Below are 11,501 nucleotides of genomic sequence, written 5' to 3'. Positions count from 1 at the left end.
TAAGATGAGCCGAGTAAGGAGGTGACTGGGCCTTGAGACAGCCACCCCGGTCCTTTTTGTTAGGTGACTTTTTAATGGCACAATGAAAAAGAAACAATTTGAACCGACTCTTACTCGTTTACAGTTTACCTTCTACTAACGAGAGTTTTCTTATATCTATAAAGGGACACAAGCGATGAGCATTGACTTGAGAGTCTTGTTAAAGGTGGTTGTTGGATTTAGTAGCTTTAGGAAGTCTTCTATGTATAACCCGGTGCCCTGCTGTGCCCCGCTTGATACAATGTGGTGGCACCAATTCTTGTTACATCCCAATGGCCATACTCGATGAATCTGACGTTTTCTTGGGAGCCCATGAGGCCAAAAAGTCAGATTAAGCCAAAACTAAACAACATTCTTCTTAACAGGTAAGTAAAGCATATGGTGGACGTGGCCATTCCCAGTTTCACTGAATTGTAACTGGTCATCAACGACCACGATGGAATGTTTGTTGGATGCGACTCGTTCGATCAATTCAACATTGTCAGCCCTTAAGAGTCCCACTTCTGTATTTATAAGACGAAGCCGGCACTCGTGTCATTATTTCGCACTATACCCACCAAGTCCTTGACTGTACTGAGGCCATAATACAAGACGAATTGCCATGGTCATCTCCAGACTTGATTTACTTTCCACATTTTGAATTCAACCTGCAATGACGACTACAGACTGGTACACGCGCCTGGCCGCTGCGCTCTGATTGCCATATAAGGAGCTAGCGCCGTGATGGTACGCATGCGCACAGCCTTTAAGCGGAAGGCCACTGCTCACACTTCCTGCTTGTCGGGCGCTGTGCTGGGTGCGACCGCGGAAGTGTTTGCGCTTTTTTTTGCTTGTCGTGTTTCTCAAATATTGTGGATCGGGGACGTTATTTGTGAACTGTGAAAATGCCGGTAAGTAATGCGTGCCAAAAGTCTGTGTTTCTTAGCAATTCTTACAACAATACATCACAGAAAGTATCCTAATGTATACGGCAGGAGGAAAAGGGCCAGCGGGGAACGTTTACAGTTGTTCCTCATTAACCGATAAACTGAAATTGTGCAGTAAAAATTGGGGCCGGGGCTTATCTTGTAAGCATCTCCGATCAGTCCCAGGGTGAAAGCGTCCTGCATTGTGACTCCCGTCACTTTCAGCCTCGTAAATGTTTTCAAGAAATGGATGGAAAACCAAGATACTGAATGTGGCGTCCCGTCCTGGATCCCGCGCTGTTTTTGCGTTTTTGGAAGTAAATGAACGGAGTGCATGTTGGTGTTGAGCGCTGGGTGGGGCTTATGACACGGTGTCCCGTCCAGTCGCCGATGCCCAAATTACCGAAGCCTTGACGGGTGCTTCAGTGTGACCCGCCCGTTGCAAAGCCACTAAAATTCGTGCGCCGTCTTTCTGCTGTTCCTGTTTTCATAGCCTACATGGCCAGTTCTTATATTAAAAGCCTGTCATTGTTTTTACTTTTTTCACAGGCCTACCATTCAAGCCTGATGGAGCCTGATGTCAAGCAAATTGGCAACATGGCATTACTGCCCCTCAAAACGCAGTTTAAGGGTCCAGCCCCCAGAGAAAGTAAGTACAGTAATGGCTTGCAGAAGGTTTCTGCAAAATGAGATGTGCATATTGGCATCAGATTTGGCTTTGAAGGTGGCACAGTGGTCTGTGCTGTTGCCCCCAAATACTGGAGGACTCCAAGGGTCATTGTGTTGTGTGAAAAAGTAAGTGCATCCCATGCAAATAATTGACCTTTCGCCACATAATTTGAGCTGGCAAACCGTTGATATTTATGTTCCTTGCATGTTGATAAAGGTAACATACTTGAATAAAACCACAAGGAAAATTTGCCCTTTCAATCTCTTATTCTACCAAAAATGTCAACAGATGAAATGGTCTGGCGTGCAAAAAGTATGTCCACCCTTGACCACAGAAGCTGCACAAGCTGCTGAGTTGGTGGTAAGCGGCTCAGGATGGAGGGTTGGTTTTTAGAGCTTCCATACAACTCCTGTAGCTGGCAAAGGGGGTATGTTTTGAATCACCTGCCACAAAGGCTTTGGGGGGCCACAGGAGTGCTCTGTTGCTTTCTAAAGACCCCTGCATACTTGTGGGAGACTGAAGGGGCGGCAGATTAACGCTAAAAATGCAGAACAAATATTTACATTAGTTTGGTTGGCAGTTGTTTGAAAACAGAGCTGGGTTAGCAAAGAAGGGACCTGTTTTTACGCCTGCCTGGCATGGCACGGCACTAACCTTCAAGTCTTTAAAAACCGTTTACATTGTCCAATTTTGGTGTCTAACGTTTTGCTACTTATTCATTGGTAATAAAACAAAGTGGGGCAGCTGAGGAAGCTAATTTTTTTTTTTTTTAATTGCTGCTTTTATTTGGTAAACTTGTCAAGCTGTGACAGATGGGAATCAGCAAGAGTGAAAGGGAAGGACTACAGGACGGTAGTGAGACCAGCTACGTTATATGGGCTGGAGACGGTGGCACAGGAGACAGAGCTGGAGGTGGCAGAGTTAAAGATGCTAAGATTTGTGACGAGGATGGACAGAATTAGAAATGAGGACATTAGAGAGTCAGCTCAGGTGAAACGGTTGGGAGACAAAGCCAGAGAGGTGAGATTGCGTTGGTTTGGACATGTGCTGAGGAGAGATGAGGGGTATAATGAGTGATGGGTACTAAGGATAGAGCTGCCAAGTAAGAAGAAAAGAGGAAGGCCCAAGAGAAGGTGGTGAGAGAGGACATGCAGGTGATGGGTGTAACAGAATAAGATGCAGAGGACAGGAAGACATGGAGGAAAATGATCTGCTGTGGTGACCCCTAACTGCAGCAGCCGGAAGAAGAAGTGAAGGTGTAATGGAATCTGTTCAAAATACCTGGTAATGTACTAACTAGTTTTAGACCTTTTAAAGAGTGTGGGTTTTTTTTTTTTTTAAAAGCACCTTTACTTAAATTTCCATAAGGTCAGTCTGGTGAGCTCTTTGTTGCTCTTTTCACACTAACATCATTTCCGATGATTGAATTGCTTGCTTCTAATTTTACGGTGCCAATGTCATTTGTGCAGCCAAAGAAAACGACATCATCGAAGAAGGCATCTACTATTTTAAGGCCAACGTGTTCTTCAAGAACTACGAAATCAAGGTAAGGGTGGGACGCACAGGGGCTCGGGATGGCTTACCTTATTTCTTTGATGTCTCGGTGAGGCTCATGGCTTTACAAGTCAGGACGTGCTGAGAATTCAACATGGCTTTCAACCAAAGCAGGCCTGTGAAAAGCGAAAAAGACAACGTATACATTTTTTTTAATTATTTTTGTTTTCCTTCTTTCAGGGTAGCATATTTCAGAAATACATAATCAAATCTATTCCTTCTCAGACTTTCTACTGTTAGAATTCTTTAATTATTTTTATGTCAGAGAGGCCACATTAAATATTAAAATACACTATTAGCTTGATTTACTCACCCGTTTATGCACTTAAGTCTTAAAAGCTGGCTGTGATTCTGCTGTCCTCCACAGTTTCAGAGTCTTTTGGTGATCTTTTAAGCTTTACAGTTTGCATGATTTGGGAGTTTTGCCTCCTCCATTCAGTTCTCCCTGTTCTTCTTTTTAATGAAGAGCCTGAGGCCTGTTGGGTGCCTTTCATATACCGTGGATGCCCAAATCCAAGGTGGAGAGGCAGGCAGGGAATTGGAATCTCCTGGCCTCTTCTTCAGTGTTGGTCTCATTTTCTGGCGACTCCACTTGTTCTCAGAAGTCACCTGTCCCAGGCAGAACCTGTGCCAATGTGCCCAGGAGATGCCCAAGAGTCTGAAACGGCATGCGTTTCAGTAGCGAGGCCCATTGGATTGTTTCTGTTTCTGGCCAAGCCCTTCGTAATTGTGCATTAATGTCCTGCACGAAAACAAACGTTTGTTATAAAAGCATCTGTTCTTGTTACTTCCCTGAAGCAAACTTCTCTGTTGCAGAACGAAGCAGACAGGACTCTGATTTATGTGACTCTGTACATTACCGAATGCCTGAAAAAGCTGCAGAAGGTAAGCCTTGCATATTTTATAAACCCTGCTGTTCCACACTTTAAATTTAGTCCCTCAAATAAGTAGAGATTTAGAGGTAGCAGCTTCCTCACAGCCCATATTTTTTGTTTTTCCCCCACCTTTCCAGTGGAACATGGAGTTTTGAGGATTTTTACAGTTGTCTCTGCTGAGAAATTCACAAAGGGGTTCTGTCCTCTCCAATCTGCTATGCTGTCTAAGACTGAGGTGGTGGGGACTGAACACATTTCACTGGTATGATAGTTTTGGAGGCTCTTGATTGGCTTGTGACTCAACGGCACCGTCATGTATGAGCAGAACTGGCTTACCACACTGGTCTGCTTAACTGGAAAAAAACATCAGAATGCATGTATTGTAATAGATAAACACAGTGACAAAATTATACATAATAGGGTGGACTTCGTAGCAGTAGCATTTAGTAGCAGGGCCTAAAAGTTATAAAGTTCAGCCAAGACCCCACTGGACGGACCAGAAGATGGCCGTCCACCAACAGTCTCCATCCAGGCTGACAGAACTGAAGAGGACCTGCAGAGAGGAATGGCCGAAAATCCCCAGGTTGTCATCCACGAGAAATGGTCTTCAGTGAAGTGCCGAGCAAAGGGTCTGAATACTTGTGGCAATATGAGATTTCAATTTTTTTATTTTATTTTTAATAAAGTCACAGGCAATTCTAAAATCCAGTTTTTGCTTTCTCTTTCTGGGGTAGTGAATGTTAACAATTTTGGCACAAAGGCTGAAATATAACGTAATGTGGTCTCAACCCACTACCGATGAGTGCCAGAACTTGTTGTTTGGGTCTTCATCCCAGGGAAGGGACAGAGCGACACTCGGGAGTTAATTTCTCATCAGAGACAAGAGTGCAGAATCCCAGCATTTGTGTAACTGCTGACATCACTCCAAGTTCAGCACAGCATTTTGAGGGTTTAGGGCTCCTCCGGTTGAACTGTTTCAAAGCGTTGTTTCCATACCACTTGCAGTGCAGCTCCAGAAATCAAGGAGAGAAGGAGATGTACACACTGGGAATTACTAACTTCCCCATTCCTGGAGAGCCTGGCTTCCCGCTCAACGCCATGTACGCCAAGCCAAGCAACAAGCAGGAGGAAGGTTGGTTTGTGGCCTCTTTTATTATCCTAGACCAGGGGTTGGCAACCTTTCAGCGGTGTCGTGCCGATCCTATGTTACAATGTTATTCTGCGTGCTGACGTAATTCTACCAGTTTTGTTATATATACAGTATCAAAATCAGTCCATTTATAACGGGTATACTTTTGAAGCCCATTATAACCGGATCTTATATTATTGGTCATTCAATATTTTAAAATACATAGGAGCATATGTGAAAAGAATGTTTTGTCAAATTTTAATTTTCAAGTCATTTATTTAAAATTGTATTACAAATTATAAAATACAATTTTTTTTGAATACAAAATACATTAAGTTGGAATAAGAAATAATTATCAAGAATTCTAATATGATTATTCATTCTTTATTCTTAATCTGAGCTATTAATCGATTAATGCAAAGCAATTCTGTAACTGCATTTGGTGGTTTTATATTTGGTTCTGAATATTTGACTAAAATAAGTAGTTTATTTCTTAAAGCCACAAACAGCCCTGTTTATAGCTTCACTTTTCTCAGAGTCGTTAAACATGGACTGATGTTTAGGTTGATGATGATGACGTCTTTGTACACTTGACGTACGGCACGCAACTTTCACAACATAACGCACACACAGCACGAGCCTTTTGTTGTGCAAATCGATATTCATTTGTCCAAGAGTCTTGAAAAGAGCGAACACCAAGTTTTTGTCTTTTATGACTTGATAATAACGAGCTTTGTTTTAACATACCACGGCCTGCACTGAACACAAGGTTTCCATTTACAGCTGCGTATGCAAAACGTTGCTGACAGCGTGAATGTATGCGCTATAATTGTCATTTTTTACTATATTTCAATTCAATCAGAATGCCATTGAAAATTGCCGTGGCACATGTGGCGTAGGTTGCCCACCCCTGTCCTAGACAGTTGTAATCTCTGATATGTTAACAATAATAAATGTGAATATCCCATGATATTCTTTATATTTCATTTTAAGCTCATGTTCACATTGTCATTAAGTCTTTCCAGTGCTGTCAGGATGGACTCATGCCAATTCTTCTTCTTTTAGCTGCTCCCGTTAGAGGTTGCCACAGCAGATCATCTTCTTCCATATCTTCCTGTCGTCTTCATCTTGTTCTGTCATACTCACCACATCCATAAACCTTCTCTTAGGCCTTCCTCTCCTCCTCTTGCCTATCAGCTCTATCCTTAGCACCCTTCACTCTTTGTACCCCTCATCTCTCCTCTGCACATGTCCAAACCAACGCAATCTCGCCTCTGACTGCTAACCATCCCACCTGAGCTGACCCTCTAATGTCCTCATTTCTAAATCCTATCCATCCTCGTCACACCCAATTAATACCCTCAATTAGATAGATATTGCGGTTATTGAATTTACAGTCCAGGAAAGGGCAAATTGGCATTTCTTTATTTAAAATAAGTTAATATTATTCCTCCAAGAATTGAATTGTGGTGACTAAAATGTGACGATGGGTGGCCAAGCTAATCTTCAACCTGTGCTTTCTTAGTTGTCTTTGTCATTCTGCTCTATAAGGATGGATGCCGACTATTGTTTCCTTCATTTACCTGCAATTGGAGGATAGAACAGTTAAAAATAATAATTGCAGTAGTACTAGAAGTATAGGGTACAGGGAGCTGGCAGTTTGGAGCACAAGAAAGGGTTTGGCCCCAAGACAAGACACCTCATGACAATGAGAGCCAACAGTTGAGGTAATCGTAAAACATGAGGAGCAACTGCACATAGATGGTGAGCAGGCTGGCAAGTTCAGCCCAAGGCCCATAAGCTAAGAGGAATTTGATTTATGTTTATTGATAGTGATGTCCCAGGAACCATTATTTTGGTACTAATTTGATAGCAAAGTTTAGAAAATATAATGGTAGCGTTTTGTTTATACTATCTGTACTTCTGAGAAAGCTGGCACTGCATTCACGTGAAACTTCTAGTAGACAAATTATTTATCAGACGCCTTTATCCAAAGCAAATTATAATAGTTACTTGCCTCCAAAATTCTCCAGAAGGCATAATAATACCAAAAATGTCAGCAAAACTACACATAAAAATAGCTCACAGTGGTAATGCTACATCAGCACATGTTGAAAAGAAAACCACAGAAGTCACGTCTAGAAAATCTTTTATGTTCACACAGGAGAATTTGAGCGCGTGAGGGTAGGAGTTTCATTTGTTACATTCAGTAAAACGCACACAGACTTGCCTTACGGCTACTTTTATCCAAGTGTCTAACTAGCAGTTCTACGGATGTCCGTCAGTCCAAACATCCATCCATTTTCTAACTGGTGTGCTGTAGTGTATGACGTGGGAGGACTGCCAGAGCTAACAACAATTTGAACATGTAAGCGCTGAGGTAAGATTCAAATGAAGCGGGTGTTTGGCTTGGCTACACCGGTGAGGACATGTGCGGCTCCAAAATAATTCGGAGCATAAGGAGGAAGAGGAGGTTGGGAGCATAAGGAACATTTAATATCATCTGTACTGTATAATAATTAGCAAAATAAACGCGTAGTTAGTAGGATAAGGAAAATCACATACGGCATGGCTAAATCCGAATCTGCAAACACTGAATTTGTGTCGTTCGTTTGACATTTGATGGCAAACTGCCGTTTTATTAGTACAGGCTGTAGTACGAGAGTGTTATACCGTGTTGGCCATTGTGGATGTAGTGAGGAGCCAAGCAAAATGACACCTTTTATTGGCTAACTAGAAAGATTACAATATGCAATATGTACATCTTACCTGAAGAATGGGCGTTACAGATTGGACTCTTTGTAGTTGGCCATTTAAAACGTGTCCTTTTGCTTGACTTGTGGAAGCACATGTCATATATTGGATTGGGACATTCGAGAACGCAATGCAATCTCAGTTATAAATGCGAGCACAAGTGATGGTAGCCCAAGTCATTTTCAAATTCTGGATTTGTACTCGGGCATAAGCAACAACAAAGTCTGATCACTCGCACAAGAGACCTGCAAAACAGAAGAGCAAATGCCGTTAGTTAACAGAAGTTCTGAAATAATAAAGGATTCATTTCACACAGGAAGCTGTAAAGTGAAAGGTGTTAAAAAAAAAAAAAACAAAGCAAATGAGGGACAGATTAGGAACATTTTAAAGCACCTCAAGTTTCTGACTTATGAAATTTGAATTAATTTGACTCTTTTTGTAATGTGTTTTTTAATGCAAATGTACATTTTTAAAAAAGTAAATGTTTCAAACCTAATGGACTGGTTCAGTGACATACCACACATTTCAAATCATTTGAAGAATTTGTTTAAATGGAAATATCCATAATTATCTTGGAATGAACTCATTTAACGGTACATATGCTTCAGTGTTTGCTCCGTTTTGGACTTTAAGCAGGGTCATTCAGTTACTCTCCAGAAGATGACAAATTTAGAGTGTGCACAACACGCTAAGACAAATCCGGCAGCTCACGACATCTCATTCTTTATAAACCCCGAGCTGAAATCCACCTAAGATCATAAACCCTCATTTGTTGTCACACTGGTGGGATCCCCAACTCTGCCACACCTTACAGTTCAAGCCTTGCTTTGTATTTTGGTATTTGTCAATGTCAACACTTGTTTATTTAAATGATCATTGGCTGTCAAATCAATGGACATACCAGTGTTTTAAAGCTGTTGTTGTTAGTATTTATATATTTTATATTGTATTTACAGAAAAGGGCACAATATGCCCTGTTCAATAGTGGAGGAACTTAAATAATTATGTTTTTAATGTGGCATCAAAAGGCATTGGGTATTGTGAAATTTCACAGATATTGGTATTAAATACAAACATTTTGGTATTGTGATATCCCTGTTTTAATAATGAACATTGTGCACAAGTAAGAAAAAGATCTGATCATTACATTTTCTCCTTTCACAGAGACAATGAGGGCATATTTACAGCAAATTAGGCAGGAGACTGGCTTAAGGCTGTGTGAAAAAGTTTTTGACCCCCAAACAGATAAACCTAGCAAGGTGAGCTGACCACTTCTGCTCTCTGGGATTCTTCTTTAACTTGTGATTTATGAAAATTATATAATGGAGATGTTTATTTTTGTTTGTTTTTTTGCAGTGGTGGATGTGCTTTGTGAAGAAGCAGTTTATGAACAAAAGTCTGTCTGCCCCAGGCCAATAAATCAACATCCAAACCCATTGTTCATTATTTGGATTGTATTATTCTTTTATGCGTTTTTATATAGTCACATGGAGAAACGATGACAAATGTAAATAAAAAGCGAGTAAAAATAAAGAGAAATTGGTCTGCTATGCTCACGTCTTAAACAGCTGCTGGATGATCAGGTACAGAATATATAATGAGACCTTGTGGTGCGGAGATGTTTAAAAGTGCATTCATGTCAATTATCCAAAAAAACTGCATCAAGTCGGTTATTACACGGAAGTAAAATGTAATTGCTATATAAATAACTTTTGCATGTGTTTCCTTACTTAATAATTAAATGAAATTTACACCTAAAATCATTTCACCGGGATTTGTTTTTGTACTATGGTCTAAGATTTGGAAATCTTGTTTTAATACTTCAGATGCTGAGTGAAATGCCGGCGTATGCCTGTTTTTGTCTGTGGATTGTAGACTTGTGTGTCGTAATGTTTGTGCATCTTGAAACACGTACTAGGCCCAACAATGGACTGGTGCCCTGTTCACCCTGTACTGCTGGCATATGCTTTTCGTGAAAGGGTGCCATGTATACTCCACTTCGCAGGTGAAGCCACCACTGTACTACTTACTTTTCTCTTTCTTTTTGATTTTTTAATTTTAAACTTTTTACATTCGTCCTTCAGAGGTCCTTCCTCTGTCCTTTTTTGTGAAGGTGACAAACATGCCTAAGATAGGGTGTGTTCAGCTAGTTATTATTGTGGAGTTCCATTTTATGCCAGATAAATTGTAGCACTGCCAATGCTGTATAATAGTGAAGCCCTAGAAGTGGATGTTACTGTAACCCTCGAATTGAAATCCTCCATCCTGTACCTTCTTACCTTAGTTATTTTAAATAAGAGTCAATGGACTGGATTAGGAATGAGGCCAGACATTAGAGTGTCAGCTCAAGTTGGACGGTTGGGAGACAAAGTCAGAGAGGCGAGACTGCGTTGGTTTGAACATGTGCAGAGGAGAGATGCTGGGTATGTTGGGAGAAGGATGCTAAGGATAGAGCTGCCAGGGATGAGTTAAAGAGGGATGTCTAAGAGAAGGTTTATGGATGTGCTGAGAGAGGACATGCAGGTGATGGGTGTGACCGAACAAGATGATGAGGACAGTAAGATATGGAAGAAGATGATACGCTGTGGCGACCTCTAACGGGAGCAGCCGAAAGAAGTAGAAGTGCTGCACAGTTACGGTCCTCTGGAGTCAAATAGTTTACTGGTTGTTTTAAGGAGGTGGAGTCCTGTTGAACTTCATCTGCTATATACAAGAGCCTTCCATGAGGGGCTGGTTCTTATTGCAGTGGGCTTCAGCCTGTGCTGCCTGTGACCAGGTTAAATGTGGCAAAGAAAAAAAAAAAAGTGTCCAAAAAGTTTCTTTTGCATGTGAGAATCCAGATGTCTTTGAGGAGACCATTGACAAGAGGACAAATCGGCCTTTATGTGATGAAGTCAAATTGCACAATGCCACCTTAACCTTACATGTTACTCATAAATGGCCCAAATATAACACACATGCTAAGAAGAACATCAGCGTTGTATACACACGTCTGTGCAAAAAGTGTGTTCAAAGTGTGAGTAAAACTCTTATCATTATAGCAGCTTTTAAAATCAATTAATAGTTTTTATCTTGGGCATGTCGCCAAACTCTTAAATTGAAAAACGCGAGTTTGGATTCAACACTAACTTGTTTGATGACTCAAGGAAGGCAACAAGTCTGTGAAGACCAGAGTAGAATGGGCAATATGGAAAAAGGAACATCTTAGTCCTGCTCCATGGCTGTGTCATTTAAGACACAATGGGATTGTGATAATTCTAAGCCATTGTTATCCACTCAAGGTTGCTTTAGTTGTCAAGTCTCATAAACCATCCAAATAACAGATAATAGCTCTAGATAAGACTATGCTAAGTTTCACACTGATTTACAGTTACTACCCTGAGTAATGGCTTTTCAGATATTTTTCACCTCACCTAAGTTGCACTGTTTTATCAAAATATATATTTTTTAAAGTAATTTAACAAGCAGCTCAGCTTTTTTATTCAGAAGTATTTCAGAGTTGTTGGTTCTAACATTACTCATGTAATCATCTACAGTGCATCCTTAAAGTATTCACAGCGCATCACTTTTTCCAC

At 40.8% G+C, this 11,501-nt stretch overlaps 1 protein-coding gene across 1 annotated transcript; it reads left to right on the top strand.

Annotated features, from left to right (window-relative positions):
* The first annotated feature begins 785 nt into the window (after positions 1 to 785).
* arpc3 (actin related protein 2/3 complex, subunit 3) lies at positions 786 to 9,686 on the top strand. The gene is made up of 7 exons (XM_039772158.1): positions 786 to 929; positions 1,494 to 1,593; positions 3,084 to 3,160; positions 3,985 to 4,053; positions 5,049 to 5,175; positions 9,091 to 9,185; positions 9,283 to 9,686. Exons 1-7 carry the CDS (start codon positions 924 to 926, stop codon positions 9,343 to 9,345), a joined length of 537 nt encoding a protein of 178 aa, XP_039628092.1. The 5' UTR covers positions 786 to 923; the 3' UTR covers positions 9,346 to 9,686.
* Positions 9,687 to 11,501: the final 1,815 nt, after the last annotated feature.

Source organism: Polypterus senegalus, chromosome 12 (genome assembly GCF_016835505.1).
Source record: "Polypterus senegalus isolate Bchr_013 chromosome 12, ASM1683550v1, whole genome shotgun sequence".
NCBI classification, from domain to species: domain Eukaryota; kingdom Metazoa; phylum Chordata; class Cladistia; order Polypteriformes; family Polypteridae; genus Polypterus; species Polypterus senegalus.
This window is presented reverse-complemented; position numbering and strand designations above follow the sequence as displayed.

Excerpts from the sequence above, each read along its gene's own strand:
- arpc3 (XM_039772158.1), top strand. Across the intron at positions 5,176-9,090 it reads AAGCAACAAGCAGGAGGAAG|AGACAATGAGGGCATATTTA; the intron begins GTTGGTTTGTGG and ends CTCCTTTCACAG. Across the intron at positions 9,186-9,282 it reads AAACAGATAAACCTAGCAAG|TGGTGGATGTGCTTTGTGAA; the intron begins GTGAGCTGACCA and ends GTTTTTTTGCAG.